The following is a 24,223-nucleotide window of genomic DNA, read 5'->3' on the forward strand; positions in this document are numbered from 1 at the left end:
TCTGGAATTTGCTTTCCTAGGAGCCAGAACTGGTCCTCAAGAGATCACTGTGCAGTGAGGCAGCTGGCCACAGACAGCAAAGCTTCCCTTCCTTAAAGGCAAGTCTGGGACGCACAGAGCCACTTCTCTCAATCAGGTCCCTATTTAATGATGAGCAGGGGGATGCCCTAAGACTGTTTTTAAAAATAGTAATAAGGAAGGCATTTGCAATTGTGATGCAGAAAAAATATCTCTCTTGCCAAAGGTAGAGTTAAGATTTCATGTTTTCTAAAGGAAACCATTTTTACTGAGAATCCTTCTCTTTGCCTAAAACAGACAAATCACAAAGTCTTGCTGAACTGAGAGGGGTTGACCCAAGGTCACCAAAAAGACACCACCAGCCAGGTTCACAGCTGGGGACTTTGGGACCTCGAGGGTCCTGCAGGGCTGGATGGGGAACCCCAAGTCCCAACCCATTCCTTTCCTGCTTCACTACTTGGCCTTAACTTTTTGAAAAGCAAGAATATCCAAATAACAGGTATTATTTGTGAGGGTCCAATAAGCTACGAAACGCAAACCTAAACTGTGAACTACAGCATGCTGGGCCTGTGATGGTGGCTGTCACTGTGGCTCTCCAAGGCTGAAGATGCTCATTGTGACCTTGAGCACCACCCATGACCTTGGTGCCACTCTTATTGGAGGATAATCAGAGAGCATTAGGACTTGTATCTCCAGATACCAAATAATGTTAAAAATGGGTTCCCATCTCAATAGAGAACTGAGATGACTCAAACTACTAAAAATGGCTTTTATTTCCAGTAAAACCAGGTCAAGTCTGCCACCCAGTTTTCCACTTAGACAGAAAACAAGCTTCAAGGATAGAAAAGTAATCCCCAAAACAATCTATAAAATAGTCATATTCATCCATAAAATTAAGCCACCTCAAGCTCAGTCTCAGCTGCTGCCTTGATGAGTTAAAAGCATGTGCTCTCTCTCCTCCCCACCCCAAAGTGAGCGTTTCCCTAAAGGCCCTTCTTTTAGGGTGAACCCAGAAGAACACAATGTCCCTGGGTACCCCATAAAGACTTCAAGCCCATTTTAGGGAGAGGGGAGAATGGGAGGATAAAAGTAAGAGACAGGAAAGAAAGGGAGGGAGAGGTCGCAGAGAAGGAAGGCAGAGGGTAGAGGGTGGGCGGGGCACACGTGGGGAGGGCAGAATGCCAAACCGATCACCTCCCACGCCACCTGCCTGAGTCGGTGTGTGTGTGTGTGTGGGGGGGTGTCTTGCACATATCCTCCCCTCCCCCACCCAAGACCATCCTGCGTATTATGGGCCTCGGTTTCTCTGTGTTGTTGACGGCCCACTCCCTGAAAACATTCGCTCCCCAGGGCCTCTGCATATACACCCATGGCTGTATCTGCCTCACAGTCTTCTGCCGGGAGCCAAGATAGTTTCCTAATTCCCACTGACATCACGGAGGCATCTGCGCTACCTTCCACCTACCCAGGCCAGCCCCTCCCTCTGACTCCACCAGTCCGTGCGGCTCGCGCTGTAAAATATGACAGCTGACACAGGGCAAAGTGTTCCCTGGGAAACTTAAACAATACCTTTTATAGTAATATTAACATTTCCTGGATGCATTCTTTTCTGGGGTCTTTCTGGACAGGGGTGGGGGTGCAGAATCCATGTGGTGTGCGCAGCCCAACATTTCCCTCATCTGTTCTTGCCAAAACACAAAGCAGGGAGGGTTGCAGAAGCCACGCTGCTACACACCAGCTGCCTTTCGGAAGGCTTCACAGACAGCAAACATGCTCCCACATATTTTTCGTAATATGAATTAAAAATCGAAAAAAGCAAGCAGGCTGAAACAAACGTGGTGTTGAACATTCTTTGTCACAGTTACCTAAAACTGCTAAACAAACAAGGTAATGTGTTTACTTTCTGGGCGGTCTGGACACACTTGTTTCGACCTGCGGGGACACACACCCACGTGGAAAGCTCTAGGAGCATCAATTTGAGTCTTCTCCCACAAGTTGCAAGCACATGTGAAGTGCCAGCAGCATGTTCACTCCCAGCTTTTTTCAATAAATCAACAACTCTGATCTTAAAAAAGAGACAGGCATATACTTCTACAGCTAGTCCCCAAACAAAGGATATGAATAACCAAGGAATTTCTTGGGTATAATCCTTGTCCTAAGAAATTCCTCATGCATTTATTCCTTGGAGCTAAGAGGCATGTAGAACAGAGGGAGAGAAGGAAACTGAGGCACGGGCTAGTTGACTCAGTAAGTTGCTCAGTAGATTTAGATAAAGGTCACTACCTCTTCAGTGTGACATCACGGAGCTGGGGGCAATGATAAGCTTCAAGATGCATTTATCGTTCATAAATAAACATAGAGGGAAATTCCTCCGATGCGGCCATGGCCCGAGGAAGGGAAATCCCATAGAAGTCAGAAAACGAGATTTCATCGTACACATTCAGCTGAATTCTGCACCAAGGTCATCAGAAAGCTTACCTTGAGATAGTAGAACCAGCTAAAGAGAGTTGGAAACAGTAAGCTATTTCAGGTAACACTTCGTGTTGCCAAACCAGCGATAGCAGCACTTCAGACTGTCACTTTTTATAATGTTTGCCTATAAACTTTTCCCGTGTGGTTTTTGAAAAGGCGCCCAAATGCAAACAGAGAACAGATGGGAAACCCGTGTCTAGTCCTGGCCAATCATTTCATGAAGAACGGACGACAGATTTTCTAACTGTTAAAAAAGAAAAAGGCAGTTTATGCCAACAGGATAACTAACTACGATAACAATTCACAAATTAAGTCTTTTTCTGAGGTTTCCACAGGATGGGGTCTTTTCATATGTCTAGATCATCACAGCTCAGAAACAGGGGCTGCAGTTTCAAGGACACAGTGGGGTCACTGTGAAATGCACCCCAATTAGGTTTCGCCCTCTCAGAAAGCACAGTGTGTCCAATGCCTCAACAGGAAGAAAGAGGGCGAAACCCCTAACCGGGTTTTTCTGGGAAAAATGAGGGGAGAAGGAGGGAAAAGGAGGAGTATGGGGGGTGGGGAGGAGAGAAAGAGGAAGGAAGAAAAAGAGAAGGAGGGAGAGGGAAGAAGGAGAAGGGTGAAAAAGCAGAAGGGGGAGAAAGAAGAAAAAGGGAAGAGAGAGAGAGAGGGAGAAGGGAGGAAAGGAAGGGGGAGAGAATAAGAGGAAGGGTAGAGGAGGGAGGGAGGGGTAGCGTAGCCGAGGCAGGGCCTGGGCACATGAGGCCATCAGGCATGTTCTGCCGGGCGGGCGTGGGTTACAAGCATAAACTTGAACATCTTGGCTCAGTTAAGGCTCCTAGGGTAACCAGAGCACGAGCGACTGGGCGCGCGTCGTCCGCTGGCCGGGAGTGTCTGGAGCACCGCGAACACCTGATGGAAGAAAGGCACAGCAGCGAGCGCCCAACTGCAACGTCACGGCGGCCGCTCCTGCCCTTTCCAGTCCATCCTGCTTGTCCCCCTGGTGGTCCTGCCACAGCCAGGCCACCACTCCGGCAAGAAGCGTGGACTGGCCGATACCCAATTTCTGTCCATAGGAAAATGATGCAGAGCCTTCCTATACACGGCGCCCCGGAAGTTTTTTTTTAACAAGCTCAAATGGTGGGCGTCCTGGGCCCCTGGCATAAACAGCACAGCCTTTCAGTGGCCCACGGTGCCTCCTACAGCTGTCAGTGGCACGGGCCTAGTCCAGTTGGCATCAGGACAGACCAACACAAAGATACAAAGGCATCAGGGTTCCCAAATGAAGTCAGAATACGACCACCGATGCCTGCCTCCCCACGAGGCTCCGTGCACAGTGAAGACGACAATGGGCAAATGGCTGTGTCAGCTCAGACATCCCCAAAGCCCCTAAACCTTCCCCTTTACAAAAACGGACCCGTAGGAAGACAAAAGCCCTGACATCAAATGGACACCTTATAAGGTATAGGTACTACTTGTTCTTTAAAGGGATGGGAGGGAGGGGGGCCTAAACGCCACACAGCACGGAGATGACAGTTCTTTTCCCCAGGAAATGCTGCAACAAAAAAGTGGGGCACAAAAGAAGTCAAAGCAAGGAAAAGTAAGTAAGTCAACAGGCTGCAAGGCTGCAGCTTTCTCTTTCCAACCAACTGTCCTAGTGCCTTGTAGACACACATTAGGACTTTAAATGGTCCCTGTTAGAATCACAGGGGCTGGTTAACAACCACTAATAGCTACCTTGGCCACAGTAGCTTAACTGTTCCAGAAAACTCCGAGACTGGCTCACATTCCTTGTGATCTGATGGGACGAAGGCTGATGTTTCCAATATGGTAACCATTAAAAATTATATATTTAGGCACACCCCGCCTATAATTTAGGTCTGTCTTTGAGTAAGAGGGTGAACAGCTTTCCAAGTTTAAAAAGAAATTATGTTGTTCCCCATGAGAAAATGAAAATGAAGAGAGAGTAAAGTATCTAAGAATGGACTTGCTTAAGAGTCGGCCACCATTATCCCCCAATATTTGGCCTCATTTTGCTAGCATCTTCTCTCTCCTTCTGATCTTAATATTACAGGCTATTGATTATCATATTCTCCAAAAGGGAAGGTTTTCCCTCTGGCCACAATACTTAGAAATTCTAACAGTCACCAGAAAGTTTAAAATTCTGAATTTCCACTGGCCTGCCATGATACAGGAATTGAATCGGTGCTCTTTATATAAAATCTCTAGATACTGGTAGCTTTGCTTGAGCAAGAACTGCAAAATTGGGCCCTTTGTTCACTAAGCATTTCCCAAAGAGATAGGCCATTAGATTCTATACTGCCCAGGAAGGAGAAACTTGCACTACAAGTCATGTCATGTCAAAGCACCTTGCACTCTCCCGACCCGAGTGTACAACGAGGAGTCTGTCCGGGCCATGTGGATGTGCCTTACATTTGGAGGCCTGGGCCCCTTGCCTTCAGGAAATACACTTCCCAGCCATGGCAGAGCAAGCCGGCACTCCTTAAAATCTTCAGGCCCAACTTCAGAGCTTCTTAGAATGCAATGCTTTAAGGAAAACCATGTCATCAAAAAGCGGACCCTGCTGCCCAAAGACCACTGGGAAATCTCTCTTTCTCTCAGAGGAAAGGGACTCAATTTCACCCTATAGCACCTCTCCAGCAAGGGCACCGGGACTCACAAAAAGGTGATGGGATGAGGGGGGTCTGTCCAGACTTTCTCTGCACCATCTGTAGGGTCAAGAGCAGCCTTGCAGATGCACTGCCCTGTAAAATGAACAGGTGTTATCTCTGGTTTTGAAAGCCTCATCTTCTCGACCCAAACATTTTAGACTTCTCAAGTCCTGATGTCAGCACTGGAGCCCAAGGAGTCTTCTTCACTTCATGAAGTGGTAAACCATCTTCCTTATCAGACATCCCTTCAGTTATTATACCCACACCCCACGCCCTCATGGCCCCTGAGAGTTACGACTACCACGCCTTCTTCTGGCCCTTCATCTCTTCACCAGCAAGCTAGGGGCAAAACCCCAACGAGAGAGCGTGCAGAAAGCACCTAGCACAAAACTCAAAATCTGTCAGCCATAAGAAAGTATTTCTGCAGAAATCATCACCACTTGGCTACAGTAAGCCTAAGTATAAAGAAAGAAAGGTCACTTAGCTAGTTAGCTCTTTTCAATGTAAAAGGATAGGGAGGTTAGAAAAGGGGAGCGTGGGTACAGAAAAGACCTTCCATTGCATTTCTAGATGCCCCAGCATACAGTTTAGTGCCTACTTCTCTAAAGTACCATCCTGTACGCACGTGTGTGCATGTGTGCCTGTGTCAGCTGAGCATCCCCCTCAGAGAAGCAGCTTCCTATGAACAGCAACCTGTCTGGGGAGCTTCCTGCCACTGCAGAAACCTCCTTCCTGCCCCCCCACCACCGCCACCAGAACCCTGCTCGGCATTCCACCTCTGTCCCTTCTGGTTCCTTCCCTCTGCTCTGCTCTCCTCCGTCCCTGCGGTTTTTCCCACCCCCTCCACGTCAATGACGGCACTCCAGTCCCCGAGTGCAGGTGCCCAGGGAGACACCCTACCCAGATGTCTACCGAGGTCCCATCCAAAGCAGGCATGTGGCCTTCAGCCTGCTCCTCCGCCACTGGCCCCTTGCGGATGTACTCCCCTTGGAACCCAGGATCCAAGTCCGCTCTCAAAGCCCCGCTTGTCCCCCTTGTCTCTTATCTATCAATTCTATCTCTGAATCAGCTCTGAGAGGAATGCAAGGACAAGCTCTCACTCCCTCGAGGCCACGGCAGACCTCCCGCATCTCTCCAAAGTTCCTCTGTGATGCCCCCCACCCACCACCCATCACCCATGCCCTGCTCCATGTATCAACCCGGCCCACCAGAGTGATCTTCTAAAATGCAGATCTGACCTCTGCTTTAAAAAACAAAACAAAGGCGGGCCACAGTGGCTCAGCAGGCAGACTTCCTCCCTGCCATGCTGAAGACCCAGGTTCGATTCCCAGTGCCTGCCTACGCAGAAAAAAAAAAGCAGAGATCACTCTCCACTTCTGATAGGGAAAAACACAAAGGCCAGGGCCCACACTAAAGCCCTGGCTGTTCCAGACTCCAGATCCTCCTCCACCCTCCACACCTAGTCTTGCCTGTGCACACGTGTGCTGTTCCCTCTGCCTGCCATCCCTGCCCCACCACTCTGCCAGAAAGCTCCTATTCAGCCTTCACAGCCCACTTCAAATATCACCTCGTCTCTGAAAGGTCCTCTGATTCCCATTAAGAATGAATGCATTGATCACTTCTCTAACATGCCACAGCCCTCCGTCCATCCAGCTGGCATATTCACAACTAAAAACATTTCTGCTTCTGCAACTCTGCCACTCCCCTAGAATGGAGAGCTTCTTAGGGGGAATGGAGGCAGTGCATGAAAAGCACCTGCAGAGTTTGCTAAAACACAACTCTTAGGTCCCACTTCTGTGGATTGTGGGTCAGTTGGCCTGGGGTAGGGTCTGAGATTCTACAGTTCCCACAAGTTCTGGGGTTGTTAAAGCTGGTAGTCGAAGGACCACAATGTGAGAAGTTCTAAACCAGCACCCAAGGACACATGTCTGAGACCTGCTTCTGCCAGCCACAACCTGTGTCCGCCTGGGCAGCCCCTCCACATCCCTGAGACTTGAAGACCCGTCCAGAAAACAGGGAAACACTTCCAGGTCTGCCTTTGCCTGATGCTGGAAAGGTCACCACAAGGACAAAAGCAGACGGTGCCTGGGCAGGCTTTTGTGCACTCTAGAGTTCAGGGCACAGTCTCACCTTGCCAGGGCCTCCTGTCTGTGGCGTGGCACTGGCCAGGCCGGGTCTGGGTTCTGGTTTGTGGGTGGAAGCTGTCGAAACTAACTGATCTGCAGTGGTTTTTTTTCAAATTGGGAACAAATTTGCTCTTCCCTGACCCCAGAGCAGGGTCTTCTTTCAAAGGAACCAATCAGTCATATCATATACACAGATGCAAGGGACTAGGTGGAGATTTCTGGAATGTTACCAAGCATCTTGTGAGATTCATCAATATCCAAGGACAACACCCTTTGGATTGCTTGAGTAAGGGAAAAAGCCTCTGGCTTATTAAGACACCATCTACTACACTCACCTACTCAACACATTTGACAGGACCTGAGACTCATCTGTGGGGCACAGTAACACCCCAGAACTCCCCAGAGCAGAGGTTCCCAGCAGGAGTCTAGGGTTGAACGACTTATTATAACCCCACAGCATGCTGAGAATAACGCTGCAAACATCAAACCTGGAGGGCAAGGGCACAAGACAGAGCAGCCTCCACACAGCTCTGCATGAAGACTGGGCTTCAGCAATCGGGCTGCACCCCATGGAATATGCCCCCAAAGCCCGCAGTTTGACTATATTCTAAGAAGCAGGTTCTCAGGGAGCTTTCCAGACCTAGTGTTACCTGTGGGCCTGGAGGCTGTCGTAGAAACGATTTCACCTCCCCCCCCGACACTGACAGAAATGTTCAATAAACAACACATACTCGAGCAGACACATTTGTCCTCAAAGTTCTCTAAAGGTCAGATCCATACCCAAATGCCATTAAACATTTTCCCCAAGCCTGCTGAACAGGCCCTCCCTGGGTAACTACTTTCTGAATAAACGAATACTCTCAAGTGGCCCACAGCTATAAAAGACAAGGGAAAACACAAAGGTTAGGAGCTATTCCGGGAGGGCAAGGCTGCCTCCAGCTTTCTCACCTCGGGGCCCTCTGGGAGTATTGTTCAGCAAGTTTATTTAAAGGGCTCGGTCTTTCTTCTCTCAGCAGGACCCCGCTTCTAACACACGTTCAGGGGCTGCAGATGTGTCCCCGGACTAGTGTCCCCAGCAGCATCCCAGCCATTTGCAAGTGAAGAGTCAGCAGCTGGATGCCGGGAGGCAGATGGCTGTCCTCATTTGAATGGGTTTGATCTGGCTGCCGGGACTCAGCAAACCAGGGCGGCCAGTGCTGAAGTCTGAAATCCGTGTGCAGACTGAAGACACAGATTCCGTAGCCCGAGGGGCCTTCAGTGAGCAGCTGGATCGGAGTGACCTCTCTGAGAGGTTCCCCTAAATTGCTTTTCAGCCAGAAAGGACAGGGGGCCTCAAGACGCATTCCCAGCTGGTTTGGTACTGCGGGACACCAGAAAGGCAGGTCTCAGCCACGGGGATCACTTTTCTCCGGCATTTTGCCGAGAAAACAAAAATCACCTCTTCCCCCGCTCCAGTATCCTGCGCCAGAGACCTGAAACCCACATTAATTCAGGAAATTCCAAATTAAGTTCCGGAGCCACCATGGTTAACCTTTTTCCCCTGCTCTAAGGCGCATATTTGCATAGAGGTAAAAAAGAAACAAATAAACTTTGAAGAGTCCCCTCCCACTCTGCAGAGCCCCTTTCCAAGCCCTCAGAAGCAGCTGAACCCTGGAAGGGCTGTGCACATCTCCAGAGACTGCAGGAAAGGCTTCCGCGTCCCATTTTAAAACAGGGCTGCGCCCCACCGAAGAAAAGGGGGGGGCGGGTCTAATCGAATCTGCAGGTCCCTGGGGTGGGGGGTGGGTGGCGCGAAGTGCAGAGGAGGTGAACAGAATGCCCATTCCTGGTACCTGCCTTCGGCCACCTCCCAGCTGCCTACATGATGGACTGGTAAGAAACTCTGCCAATTGGAGGCAGTTGCAGAAAAGCAATGGTCAAGATGTGGGCTGAAATGCCCGGTTTAAGTGCAGACTGGGAGCTGCTGGAGATGCCCTTGACCACTATAAGTACTTGCCATACCTTTAACGGCACACCCACTTAGGACGGAGGTGTGTTGGCCTCTGAGCACCAACTCCCCGTGTCCACCCAGCTGCTTCTGTTCCGCCTTCATCAATAGGTGAAACCTGACAGCAGGTGGGTTTGTGAAGAATCAAGGTGGGTGCCCACTTCCTTCCCAAGACCAGGTCCCAGGAAGCTGCACAGCTGAGTACCTGGAAAATCCTATCTTTGGCACACTCAGCCCCTGGACTGACCTGACCATAGCCCACTCCCCAGTCCATCTCCCCAACTCAGCCACAATAGCTTCCTCTGGGTTCCCCAAATTCCTCTGAGACATGCCATGATTCTTTGTTCATAGTTTGTCACCTTGGGTAGGAAGAGGTCCACTCATTTTTGTGATTATTTGACGAATGCCTGTCCTCACCCCCTCCCCACTTAGCAGGACTTGAGACTGTTTTGTTTTGTTTTTTTCCTACCAGTCTATTTCCATGGCACATCGTAAGCTCTCAAGAAAGTATCTGGGCAATAAATTAACAAACTCAAAGAAGCCACGGCAATTACTCCTCAATCCAAAAGGCATGTCTATCCAAATGACTTCATCTCTGATAAGCTCTGAAACTTTTTATTACAACCAGCGCTGCGATTGTTGTGTCTCTTTCCACATCGGACTCTCGGCCTCCCTGCAGTCCTGAACCCCCACTTCTAAATACCCGCGACCACCGGGCGCTTTTGCATCCACTGTGCAAGTGGCCAGTGCAACGTTTTGCTGACCAAATGAGCCTTGAGTCAAGTCCAAGTTTAGCCAGAGCCAATCAGAGTTCTTTTATTATTTTTTTAAACTACCAACTTTGCTTGTTTTAAAAATGAGTTCTTTCCCCTCCTCATTATTCCCCTCGGGATGTCCCTCCTGGCCAAGCCTGGAGGAAGAGTAGGTGTTGCTACTTTTTTGCCTTTTCATTCTTGGAATTTTTTTCCCTTCCCTATTTTCAGCTCCTATTCGCGGCAGGGAAGGGACAATTAGGAGGACCACACAGGCCTTGGAGTTCGTTGTTTTCATGACCACAGGCTGCAGGATTCCAAGGTACAAAGGTCTGTGTAGGGGGTCCTTGATTTCCCACCCAATCTAAAATGATGCAAAGAAAAAGTTGACATAATAACAAAGTGATGATCAAAACAGCTAATGCTTAGTAGGACCCATGCAAACTGCCAGGGTATTTAGGAAAAGGAAATATCAGGGAATACTTGCTCTGTTGAGATGGCAAAATAGAATTGTGAATGGAGAAGTGAGAGACCCAACTCAACAGCTGTCCTATGACTTGGGCTGGGTCTCTAACTGGGACTTGCAGGAACCTCTTTCCAGGCTCCTCCGGCAGCAGAGAGGGGAGGCTGTTTACCAATAAGCCACACAGCACTGGAGACCACCAAGAAGAATCACGAAGTGTAAATTTCAGAACATGGTCCTTGCCTGAGATTTTTCTTCCAAGAGTGCTAGGGGATGACATATGGATAAGTGGGGTAAAAACTAGAATTAACCAGCAGTTCCCTTACCGGTTTTAATGGTAAAATGACATAAAGAATGAGAGGACCACCACAATATTCTTCAAAAGATCTCCCTGCTCAGGAAAGAGAAGTATTCAGATGGGAAATAAGTCTTGCACCAACATATGCACCCAAGGGTCTGGGTCCAGGCTAACTGTGGGGTCTTGAAGGAATCACTTCAGGTCTCAGTGACCCTGTCCATAAAATGGGAATAGGACTACCCCCCACCCTCACCCCCAGCCCCTGCAGTCACGTAATCATACAACTCGCATGGGAGTTTAACCTGCAAATGATTGCTCGGCTCTCCCCCTTCTGTGCGTGGATCCTCTAACCACTTCCTTGAGCTCCCTTCCGAGCAGACTGGAAGCCCAGCTATCTGTGCCCCTCAGGAACCCAGGGGAAGTCACTGCAGGGTAAAGATAGCGGTGAGGATCTAACATGCTATGGAGCTCCCCACCCACTCCAGAAGTGTAGCGCCTGCCACCCCCACCCTCAACCCTTCATTCTCTCCTCCCTATCAGGCTTAACAAGACCTAATGGCAATCCTTGGGAAGCCTCAAACCAAAAACTCTTATCATGCCAAAATATATGCTCCTCATGAAGTATGTGTTCCACTGTGATTGCAGAGCTTACAACTGACTTTTTGCAACAAAGGGAAAAAAAAATGTCAACCCTGCTCCATTTGGACTGCAAGCAGTGAGATGACCACATATCTGCAAGTCCATGGGACTTGCAAAAGCCCAAGATGATAAAAAGGGTTGGACAAATCAGAACCTCCACTCACTTCGTATTTTAATTAATGTAGATGCCTCTCCTCAAAAAAGATATCATTGTATATTCTAGAGTAAATATTCTATTGTTCCATGAATTGATTTTACATTCTCTATCAGGTTTTTGGTTTGACAAGAAAGTGGGGTGGGACAGGGAGGAAACTAGCATTTGATGTGCACCTAGATAAGCCAAGAACTGCAGTGGGCTTTGCAACCCATTTGCTTTTAATCTTTGCAATCACCTTCGAGATAGATTAGGAAAGGGAGGCTCAGAGAGGTTAATTAACTTCCCCAAGGTCACAGCACCAGCACATACTGGAGAGATTCAAGGGCATTTTGCCTAACTCCAAAGGCCAAGTTCCCTCAGGGGCATTTGAATGCCTCATGGCATTCAAAACAACTTTTCTTTATTTCTGGGACAAAATGTTAGATATGGAATTTGGGTTTAACAGATAAGGGATTCTTCATCTTCTCAAGATCTCCATGATTTTAAATATTTGTAATTGTTGCAAATTTAAAAATCATAGAAATCCTGAGAAGATCAAGAATCCCTTCTATGTTAAGATATATATATATATTCAGTTCTGTACCAGCCAGGATGAACTAAGAATGCAGCATGCTTTCATGGAAATCCAGGAGGTTTAGTAGCATGCAAAGGAGGCAGCCATTGTCAACTTCCAATCTGAAGCTTCAGGGTGTTTTCAGAGCTTAAATCCTAAATTTGCCTACTGCAAAAAATCTTTATATTCATTCTATAGCACCCTCCCCCACCCCACCCCCACACCAAGTTGGCCTTTTCAATGTTTTCAACTTGTAAAACATTACCAGTCACCAGGTATGGAAAAACTTAACAGTAAACTGTTGTGTGTAAAAGGAGGTCACGTATAGCAATATTAGAAAATAATCATGACAATTTCTAGAGTTTATTAATGTTAGGACTGAGAATTAAGTTCTTTCAAGTAAAGGTGCTATATAAATAAATACATCCCTGCACTCATTCCTCAATCTATAAACATTTTCCCTATAAGCTATTTTTAACCCACACATAAAATATCACCATAATCTGAAATTCTACATACGTGCTCTCGATTCAGGAAGGACTTGGAATTTATCATTCTTTACTTGGACAGGGGGTTGGAAAAGAGTATGACACAGTTTACTCCTGGCTCAGTAGTCAAAAAGAATCACAAAGTGTTAATATTTGCATGATGTGACACTTCAGTCCAGAATGGAGTGTAGTTACTTATGATATTCCAGACTGAAACGAAATGACAACAGCTCACAACCAACATCTTATCACTCCACCATGCTGCAAGTTTTCCAAAACCCAAATTACTGAAAACCTAAACTATGCCCATTTTAACTGACACCCTTCAAGCAGGACCATAATTTGGCCCAATGGTACAAGACCCTGTTAGTATGAATATAAATGGTAAAACCTAAAATAAATGGAGATCAGGTCCAGGCTGCCACCGCAACATACCTTTCTACCATTCTGAATTTTCCATCATGCTCTAAAAGGAGACAGGAACGGACCAGAGTAAGGGAAAAGAAACTTTTAAAATGTGTGATCTTTGTTCAATGCAGACATCTATCTAAGACATGAAAGTCCATCGCAGTGACGTGTCCAGCCCTGAGCCCCCAACCTTGGGGTTTGTTCATATGAAACTTAACCCTGCAAAGGATAGGCTAAGCCTACTTAAAATTAGGCCTAAGAGTCACCCCCAGAGAACCTCTCTTGTTGCTCATATGTGGTCTCTCTCTCTCAGCCAACACAACAAGCAAACTAAACTCACTGCCCTCTCTCTCACTTTGTGGGACATGACTCCCACGAGTGAGACCTTCCTGGCAACATGGGACAGAAATCCTAAAATGAGCTGAGACTCAGTACTAATGAATTGAGAAAACCTTCTCAACCATAAGGGGGAAGAGTGAAATGAGACAAAATAAAGTAGTAATGGCTGAGAGATTCCAAACAGAGTCAAGAGTTTATCCTGGAGCTTATTCTTACCCATTAAATAGGTATCACCTTTTTAGTTAAGGTGTTAACAGAGAGGCTGGAGGGAATTGCCTGAAACTGTAGAGCTGTGTTTCAGTAGCCATGTCTCTTGAAGATGACTGTATAATGACATAGCTTTCGCAATGTTTCTGTGTGATTGTGAAAACCTTGCATCTGATGCTTCTTTTATCTACCTTATGGACAGATGAGTAAAACATATATATTAAAAATAAATAAATAATAGGGAGAACAGATGTTAAAATAAATTTAGTAGATTGAAATGCTAGTGATCAATGAAAGGAAGGGGCAAGGGTATAGTATGTATGAATTTTTTTCTGTTTTCTTTTTATTTCTTTTTCTGAATTGATACAACTATTCTAAGAAATGATCATGATGATGAATATACACCTATGTGATGATGTTGTGAATTACTGATTATATATGTAGAACGGAATGATCATATGTTAAGAATGTTCGTGTTTATTTGTTGCTATATTAAAAAAAAATTTTTTTAATAAAAAAGAACTCAGCCCCCTTCCTTACTCTTCAGATTCCCTAATGCAGGAAGCCAGAGGGGCAAACTGGCTGGGGCATCACCCCACACCTACCTGGATAAGTAGCAAGAAGTGACCAATTGGAGAAGATCCTAAGGCTACCTGATCCCACAAAGATAAACATCTCTCCCTAAATGGAATCCAAGTTAAATGTAGCTTTAAAAAAAAAAAAAAAAAAAAAACACCAGCACCTGATTCAGAAGCCCCTGAAAGCCAAATCTGAGTTCTGAGAGTTTGTTCCTCTTGGAAAGGAACAAAGTCATCTTGGACATAATGATTCTGAAGCATAAACGCTCAGAAACCCCCTCCTCAGATAAGGCTAATCTTTCAGCCCCTTACATTTGGCTCACTATTCAGCCACATGCAGCATCCAACCAGGATCACCATCAGTTGAAAGAAGCTGCACTAAGAAGGCAAGTCAGGGAGTTGACTGCTAAACAGAACTTAGGGCTAAAATCAACCCTCAAAGGAAGAGAAAAGACGACTCTGGACATTTTTATTTTTGTATAATCACATAAAATCCACTGGATCAGCTTATATCAAGGATAGCCTGAAAAACTTCCAAAAAATAAATAATTTCTGAGTTGACTACCAAGAAAAGTCATCCTGCTAAGAAACAAATGAGAGTCGAGGGTAAAACACAAGTTGTATTTACCATCTAGTTTAACACACTGGCACCCCAAAATCAACTTCCTACATTTTTCTTTGAACACTGAAATTAGACCGCTTCTGTGGGAACAAAATTAAGCTAGACTCTGATTAAAGGGGGTTACTTGCCTTTTAGCAATTACCCTTGCTAAGTCAACACCAAACAAACAACAGTCTGCAAGCTGAAGGGCTATTGGAGACATTTATGGAGAATGTGAACATTAAACAAAACTTGTCCTGTTTAAACACTACCCCAGTTATTTCATGACCGTGTAATTATTCACTAAGTCTGATATTGGAAACTTCTCATATTGGATTGCTCTGGTTGTTTAAATTCTCACCCTCAACTGAGTTGGACAGATTTGAAAGGCAGGCCTAGTGGGTGACTTTTTGCATAGTAGGTGCTCAAAGTTTTATCTGGTTAAAATAAACAGGCAAAACTCCATTTCAGATGAGAAGGGGACCAGCATAGAAAGTATACAAATGCCAATTCTCTGGGCTTGCCAGATTTTTGCTCTTAGAAGCAATATTAAACACAGCTCTTTGTCTATGAATTGTGAAATGCTCTATATACCAATAAAGAATGTGTGCTTCATTGTGTATTTAACTGCATAAGCCTGCATTTGGTTTAATTGACCAAGAATAAGTCCTTGTTCCTAAGCTAACTATCAAGTTACAGTCAACTCTTAAATATTAACACTCATATTGAAAAACAAAGATGCAGATAATACAAAACAGAAGATTATTTTAAATCATTCTCATTCACTCTTGGTATGCGGATATATTCTTTTTTCTTTTCTTTTAACTCGCAATTAAATGCGTATGGTTGATATTTGTGCCGTTACAATACTTCTAACAAAGGACTACAGCATAATGGAAAAAACTGACTTAAGGAGGTTTCCATGCAGATGCCAAGCTCATCTTCTCTGCTGTTAAGCTTGGGCCCAACACCCGTTGGTCCAGGTCAGTATCATCTGTCAGAAGGTTGCCAAAAGAATTTTTTTTAATGGCAGGAGGTGGGGCGACACACAAACTACTTTTTCCCTAGGTTGCTACTTTTCAGAATCACACTTTGCAGAGGGTGGGAAAGTAATTAAGGGTTTGGGGTTAGAAGAGCCCTTTTATTTCAGCTCCTACTGGGCTGGGGTAAACAAAGATGCTGTTAATGTCAACAGCGTCTTAATTAACCAGAGTAGGTGACAATGTCAGGAAGAACTTGAAAGTAAGAGTTGCTTTCCTCCCTGCTCTATCCCCACCCAATCAGGCTTGGCTATACTTTCAATAATTGGACTATTACTCAACAGAACAGTCCTTGGCATTGAACAGTCCTCTTTGCGTCAATAACCTCATTGACACCCTTCGACGGGTTCCCCAAAACAATGAATGACTAATTGAAAATATTCATTTTTAATCTGGAATAGTCACAAAATCTTCTAGAGATTACCACTTTGTTTTCTTCTTAAATCTGTTGAGGAGACTCAACCCCACTGTGTTACCACGTAAGAAAAGTGTCCAGAAGACAAAGACAAGATACAACAGGACACAAAGCCAACACCTGGACACAAGCTTCCCAAAAGGGCCAAAACAGAAAGATTCCCCAGTGGGAGGGGCCGGGGTCCTTCCCGGAACCTTTCAGTCCCATTTTCCTCTGGACACATTTCCCTCTGGTCCAGCCCAATGGACAGTTATTTAATCTGAGCTCTCAAACTACCGAGTCACAGAGTCTTCCAGATGAAACCATGAGCAGCAACAGAAAAGCAACGCTGAATTTACTGTTAACAGAAGCGGTCGTCACACTAACCATGGAACACACATACACACACACACACACCATGGAACATACTCACACACCATGGAACACACACACACACCATGGAACACACACATACATCACAGAACACTCAGTCCCAGAGCCAGGACCTCATCTGAAGCTGCCCTAGTCAGCTCTTTCCAGTTGTTACAAACTCCCTTCTCATCTGTAGTGAGATTACCTTCCCTTCAACTTCCTCCCTACCAAAGCAAAATGCCCACGACGGAAAAACTTGTCTCAGGGCCTCAATCAGTGGCCAATACTCGACTAAGAAACAAGGAAAGTAAAGACCCTACTACAGGAAGATGCGCAGCTGCCTGGAAACTCCAAGGGCCTCCTCAGTCAGAAAACAACTTTCTTTTAAACTACCTCCAAAAGCCTGGATGTTTCCTGTACATGGGACTGTAAGGCCCACGTTCCCAGCTCACTTGGAGATGACGATGATGACGATGACGATGATGATGATACGCAGTGGCTGCTTATTGGACACCAGGCCCTGTGCTACCTGTTTTTGTAATCCAGTCTAACCTCTTGGAGGTAGGCTGTCAGAAGACTTCTGAGGGTGTTCATGTTCATTTAATGTAAAAGCTGGAAGAAACCCTAAAAGCTCATTACCAATCCCTCAGATGACAGAAAGGGAAACTGAGGTCTAGGGCTCACATGCTTTTCCAAAGCCTCCTCTTTGCAGGTTTTGCTCCTTCCTCTAAACATTTTTTCACATTACACAACATGGATGCAAATCTCCTAAAACACTATGGACCCCAATAAATACACAAAAGGACACTTGCAAAATATTACCTACAACTTTCGGGAGTTCATGCCCAGCCCCCATCCCAAGTGCATCCACAGAGCCCAAGCTGGCAAGACCCACCACCTGCTTTGAACAATGCTCCCACATTGCTGGACACAAATCTTTACACAAAGAACCATTTGGGGACTCCATCCCTTCCCTCTGTTCTTTCCGTCTCTGCTTCACCTCTCTCCTATGTGTACACATGTATTTTAAACTTTCTTCAATAATTAAATATGGTAAAAGAAACCCTCCAGGGCCATTTTACGCTTTGTGTTGAAATAAACTCACAACGATGCTGCCCTGAAAATTCTAATGGAAAATGACAGTTTTTTCCTAACCTGGCCCATTCCTGAAGCCCACATCGTAAGAAATCCCAGCATAGCTTCCGCCGTTTGTGCTGAGCCATGCACTCAGGGGAAAACCAGCAATTAGGGAAACATCCATTTTAATTATTAGCAAAATTAAAGAAGTACAGGCATGACTTTCAGAAACCAGGAACCTTCTCCCTCACATTCAGTTCTTTAAAAATCCATCACCATGGCAAGATACATTCATCCTCATCATGGCACATGTCCTAAGGAGACAGTTCCACAGGGGTCTGTAGGTGTAGCCTGTAAAAACGTCAAACAAACTCCTACCAGACTCCCTTCCCGAGCTGCGGAAGCCTGGGTGCTGCCACCCCACCTGTTAATTATAAAGCTTCCGTGCCTCTGCGTAATAAACGAAAAGTGCAGCAGTCTCACCCATACGATGGCTTTAGGTGATGAGTGTCGCCATGCAGAAAAAGATCTGTCCTCATCCTTTAATGTCTCACGCATGGGGGTCTTCAGTGGGGGGAGCCCACCAGTCTCAGAGCTCTCAGCAGCCGTGGGAACACAGCCCTCCCTCCCGCTCTGCCCTGGCCATGCTAAGGAGGCGGCACTTTCCCTCCTCTTCCAGCCTGCCCTCCTGGGTCAGCCTGCTGCTCACTCACCCCTGCCCAGGGGGAGTTCCCAGAAGAGGCAGGCTGACCCCAGACCACTCAGGAACGCGGTGGGCTCCCGAAGTCAGGCGAGTACCAGGTGGGCTCTCAGCAAACAGGTTCATTAAGTGGCGATGAGTGCTGGGATCTGCCGTTTGATTCTCGGATTACCACTCGAAAAATAACTCAGCTATCAATATTTCCAACTGATGACAGATTTCAATGCTGCACCAAGTAGAGACTTGGCTAACGTGGTCTCAGAAGGACCTGAGAGTGAGGTTCCAAATCTGCCCAGCTACACAATTCAGTCTCCCTGGGACCTCACGATGGGCCTCAGGCTTTCAAATTAAATTTCCAAAGCTGGAAACACCAACACACACCCTGTTAGATCTGAAAGTTCGAATAGATGTGGGTAATACTGTGGTATCTATATATTCTAATTTACCTAAGTAGAATCTGTGGCTGTGACCACTGCTTAAGTATTAGGAACTATAATAGCTTAAGAAAAAAAAGTCTAATATAATACCAAGCATCTCTGTACCAAACTTCAGAAGCTTCTTTATCTCTTTAGACAATGAAAAGAAAATGTCAGCATGTCAGAGGTTGGCAATTTCTTTTAATGGTTCCTTTTGTCAAAAAAAAAAAAAAAAAAAAGAGCAATTCTTCAGATTCTCCTCCAGCAGGAAGGCTACTGCAGGCAGCTACAGACGGCATTCATCTGCAGACAAGTTCCTTCTCCGCAGCTCTCCTGGGCACCGCTTCCCTCACCCAGCACAGAGAAACACACACATCAAAAAACCACCAAACTACACCATCCTGCCTGCACTGCTGCAGCAAGGAAATCTCTCAGGTAATCTAGGATTTGGGTGGGGGGAGCTGGGGGGTGCTGGTGAAGAGGTCACTCTCAACTGTACTCAGAAGACTCCCGGACAACACAAGGGCAGCCGATTCCAAAGCGGGCCTTAGTCCGTAAATGCCACTTGCAAACGGACAAATCCCCAGACGAACCTGGTACCCTGAAAAGCGAAATGAAATGACTGACCTTCCGGCTCGAAGGTGGTATCCTCAACTAAATTGAAGGAGGGCCGGGCCAGGGAAACGGTTGCCATGGTGACCACGGCCAGGCAGACCAAGCGACCCCAGCTGACCATGGCCACGGTGCCGAGCCCCGGTCCTCTTCCGTATCTCCATGTGGACGTCAATCCCATCTGCACCCGGCCTCTGCGGGCATGGACCGCCAGCGACGCCTTCGGCCCGCGGGGGGCTCCGGAACCAGGCGGCGGCCGCTGCTGCTGCGACCACTAGAGGAAAGAGACGCGGCGAGTCAGTGAAATCTTCCCCAGAGCCAGTTCACTTAAACCCGAGGGGGCTCAAACAGGGTTTCCCAGAGCCTCTCGAACATGTGAAAACTAAGTCATTTTTCATTATCTGCAAATGCCTCCTGGCTTCAGGTTCCCCAGGTGTTTCCACAAGCCCCCTGGGCAAAATGCCTTAAGCTGGTCTTTCAAAAAACATCAGATAAAAAAGGACAGGCGGCCACTCCCGTCAGGTAAAATGTGCTTCCTTCACTGTCCACTATCACCTCTATCGCCCTCAAAACGCAGAAGCAATGTGACCTTAGTTTCAAGGGCAACTACAAAAGCAGGTTAAAAATGCTGGGGCTGCAGAAGCGGCCTCGTTAACTTCTCTCGGTCTGACCAGGCTTTCGAAAGCCGAGCCCACCAGGCACCTGCTTAGACCTGGGTGTTTCTGCTGGGCTGCAGCTCAGAGCTCTGACCCCCTCAGGGTGGTGCCCAGGAGGAAAGGAGACCAGAAAAAAAAAAAAAAAAAAGCTCATCCCAGGAAGGCTGCAAAAAAAAAAAAAAAAATTCCCACCAATGTACACTTGTCAGGATTCATTTTCAAATGTGCAAGTGTATTTCAATCCCTCGCCAAACAGCCTCTTAGGAAGAATGAAAGGAACTGCAATCAATACATTCAAAGCAGCCGATCCAAAATGGGATTCGAAGACCGAATCCCCTTCCACTAGCCTCAGGCCTAGTACACAGTTAAGAAACAGAGCAGATGCAAACTCCGGTTTCCAGGTGAATAATGGGAGAGTTTATTTAAAATGATGATGATGATATGCAAATTATTGGCATGTATGTGATTGGGGCAGTATCTTTCAATATGCTAACCACTGGCTAAAATTACAGAGTAGAGTTCCAAGGGGGCGCTCAACTTAGTATTTTTGTTCACCCACTTGTTCCAAGTTTTTAAAAGGCGAAGACAAATTTCAAAGCGAACTTAAAATATTCCAGATAACTTTAAGTTCGTTCGATATCCTCAATGACTAAGTGTACAGTCGAAATGCATGAACTTTGGAGAATCTGATTAAAACCATCACAAAGAAAGGGTACAATAACCTCAGTCTGCAAATTCCATGAACTGCGTGAATTAATTTCATTTTATAAGACTGGGGTGGGGGTGGCTTGTAATATAAAATTCCTAAACCATAAAATCACTAAACCTCGTGCCTTGCCCCGTGTTACATGCTGACTTAATGCTTCAAGTTATGACACAGAATTTCAACACTGCCTGAGCATTTCCCAAAGCTACACCATAGAAACTGCTCCTTTTAGCCTTGACTGAGGATTAAAACTGGGTGAGGGCAAAGAGGATGGCACACAATGTCCAAAGGGAGTGGGGGATAAAGAAAACCTCTGCTTCAAAGAAAATACGTATGAAACAGGAATTTACAGGAAAAGCAAGAAAAGTGTACGTACACGCTGTGTTTTCAGATCCTTGAAGGATATTTCTTTCCTCTTAAAGCCTCAAAAGATAATTCTGTGTCTATTTCTACATACATGTGGGAGGAAAGAATGCAAACATTCTCACCAATTTACTGATCAATTGCAGAGTACATGAGAATTTCCTCTTCCAATGCAACTTTATGAACAGCTTTAACTCCTAACAGGAGATTGCACCTCAACCCACCCTACCCCTAACCCTGCGCCTTCCCAAAAGAGCCTCCTTAGCCCTGGGGGGGAGGAGGAGTGGACAGTGCCCCAGGTCAAACCTGAACTCACGACTCACTCGCCCACCAGTTTCCACCAGAAATCCAAACTGCGGCATTTCCAGGTCCGGGCCCCGCAGCTGGCTGTCCCCACCTCTCAGGACGGCTGGGCCCTTAGGCGGCAGGTTCCCGCAGCCCCTCACCGGAGTGGACAGAGTATGGCACGACCTCCTAGGCAGGATAATTAGGTCCCGAGGCTTGGTGTTGGGAACACAGGCCCAGCATGCCGCTGGCTGCCACAATCCCGGCTTCCTGCCTACAATACCGTAATCCTTCCTGGAGTCTGAGCCCCAGTGAAAGCCCCAGCGTGTTTATTTTTCCCCTTGAAAGGGAACTCTATTCTCAGCCTGCGCGGGAGGAGTTGTCACCCTCCCTCTGATGGATGGCTCTTCACTGCCACCCGCTCCCCTAGTCCGTTTTCACCTCTGCACAAGCTTGACCCCAAAAGACAGGCAAACTGACCTGCAGTGAGAAACGGGCTGGGGAGAGGTCCCCGGTGGGCCTGCAGCTCCAGTTCAACTTCCCACAATCCCAAGCCCTCCACCCCCAGAAGGAGGGCCAATGCCAGGGGCCGGCGTTCTCTGGGCTTCCACCTAAAGGACCTAAGTGACCTAACTGACCTGTCCACCACTGGCAGTCCCCTTGCTGAGCAACTCGGGTGCTTTGTTCAGGGGAGCCGTCTCACCTGGAAAATGAACACTGCCCCACCAGGGTGGGGGCCCGCACCCCCAGAGGAAGACCCATTCCCTAGTGTAAGTCTCAGCACTGCCCTCCTTTCCCTCCAGAGCTGAGAACGGGAGGACGCTGGGTAAGGTGTAACATCTGCAGACATGGAACAGGGAGAGGGAATTCCTCAACACACAACACTGAAATCTCAAAAACAAAATATACAGGCTGATACACGGCAGCAATCTTCTCCCTGCAAGACAGTGAGAACTGGCTGGCAGCTTCGGGGTGCGCACCACCGACACCCCGGTTCATGGTAGCATTTCTTTCATTTGTTTGCCTGGAATATCCTGTTTTTTCTCCCCCCTTTCTCCGCAGCTAAAGAGCTCAGAGAAATCTGCATTTTAATTGACATTCCAGGGAGAGGGAGAGGGGCGCCTGATTGCTTTTCTATTCAAACTAAACAGGCTTTTCAGATGAAAATGAGTCGAGGCTGGTGGAAGATTTACAGGGATTTGGGACCCGGGGGGGACAATGGGGTTTTAAATGTTGATAGCGTTTCACACCAAACACATAATGAGAGCCTCGGGTTTGAAAGCAGCTTCGGCTTTAAGGGTCGGTTTTAGAGATCTGGCCCAGAGGAAGGAAGACCCCGGGAAGGGTTCGCCCGGGAGCCGGCTGCGGGGGGGGCGCGGGGAAGGCTCGTGGTCCCGCGCGCCCGAGTCCCTTGCGCAGGGCGCCGGCCCGCGCCTCGCGGAGCCCTGGGCTGGACTCCCCAGCGCGGCCCGACCGCTGAAAGAATGAGCGCGCAAGTTAAAACTCGCCTGCGCTTTCGACATCTCCGCGCGGCTGCAGGCGAACTAGAAAAAGTCGGTCCAGTCCGCCCCCTAGCCCCGGGCGCGCTGCGCTCCCTCCCAGCCCTCATCCGTACACCCGAGGCACCAGCGCCGGCGGCGGCTGCGGCCGAGGGGGGCCCGGCACCAAGATCGCGGAACCGGAGTAGCCCCCGCCCCTTATCCTGAGGTGCTCCTCAGCCGAGGCATCGCCATCACCTCGGGGAAGTGGCAGCCCCACCCCAGCGGCGCCCTCCCAGGGAACGGGTCCCTTGCCTGAATCTGGATGGGACAGGGAGGGCGCTCCCCAAGCCTTGCGGTGAGGGTCTCCGAAGATGCCCCTCCAGGCCCCCTGGACCGTGCCCCCAGAAAGGCGGCCCCGCCGCCCGCCCATCCCACACGCCCTCTCTGCGGTCGGAGGAACCCACCCGGCCGGCGGGACTGAGCCCGCGGGAGACTGACACGGGGGGGCGATGTCAACGCCAGCGGTAGATGCCAACCCTTTGGGTGGGGGTGCTGGAGACAGAAGTTCGCAAACGCCGGCCGTGAGCACGTAACCTCCTTCCCCATCATCTGGGCAGCCAGAGGTGGGACAGGGGACGCCCTCCCCAACGCCAGGTCTCCCGCACCCTCCTCCGGGGGTCAGTGCACCCGACGCCCCGGGCTCCCACGGCGCCCACTTTCCCCGCTGGCGAGGCTGCCCGGGTGCCCCGCTCCGCGATTACCTTGAATGGCCACGCTCCTCCTTCGCGATCTGCTCGTTCCCCGCGGCCGAAGTGGGTCGGGACGGAGCAAACGACGAGCTCGGGGACCCCTCAGGGGAAATTCCAAAAACAAAGTCGTCCTCGGGTCCTCGCCGGCGTCAAAGCTCCCAGGCTTCAGGCGCACCCCAGGCTGCGGAAGAGGACGGGCATGACGCCCGCGGGCTGCCCTCGGATTTGGGGAGCGAGAGGAAGAAAGGACTCGGGCTTGGCGTCTCCTCGACCAAACTTTGCTCGCCACTCGCGAACAGTCAGAACGCGCAGGAAAGCTGCGGCCTCGAGTCCCCGGGGCTCGCGTCCGGGCCCCGCCAGCCTGAAACCGAGTCGCCGCGCTGGGCCAGGTACGCCGCCCGCAGAACCCCCGGCGCCCCGAGCTTTGTGCGGCCGCCGCGCTCGCCCGCCAGCCAGCCCGGCCGCCCGGCTCGGCTCTCCACGGCGCTCTCCGCTGCCACCTCCGCCCGCCGCCGCCGCCGCCGCCTCCTCCGGCGGGTCACGCCCCCCGCTGAAACCCGAGCCGTTTCCTGGACGGCGGCGTCCGCTCTGCCAATCAGCGCCGCTCTACCCGG

General features: G+C 48.3%; 1 protein-coding gene across 13 annotated transcripts in view; it reads right to left on the minus strand.

Annotated features, from left to right (window-relative positions):
- FGFR2 (fibroblast growth factor receptor 2) overlaps positions 1–24,033 on the minus strand; it is a 102,769-nt gene extending 78,736 nt beyond the window's left edge. For 6 of the 13 annotated variants that reach the window (XM_077126239.1, XM_077126237.1, XM_077126235.1 and 3 more), the window contains exons 1-2: positions 23,622–24,033; positions 19,385–19,643 (exon numbers count right to left, since the gene is read on the minus strand). In XM_077126239.1, the coding sequence (XP_076982354.1) occupies positions 19,385–19,550 (166 nt within the window). In that variant the 5' untranslated portion in view covers positions 19,551–19,643; positions 23,622–24,033. Of the gene's footprint in view, positions 1–19,384; positions 19,644–20,317; positions 21,297–23,621 lie in introns of those variants that run through there. The other 7 variants (XM_077126236.1, XM_077126234.1, XM_077126232.1 and 4 more) reach the window with 3 other exon arrangements.
- Positions 24,034–24,223: the final 190 nt, after the last annotated feature.

This window comes from Tamandua tetradactyla, chromosome 13 (genome assembly GCF_023851605.1).
Source record: "Tamandua tetradactyla isolate mTamTet1 chromosome 13, mTamTet1.pri, whole genome shotgun sequence".
NCBI lineage: Eukaryota > Metazoa > Chordata > Mammalia > Pilosa > Myrmecophagidae > Tamandua > Tamandua tetradactyla.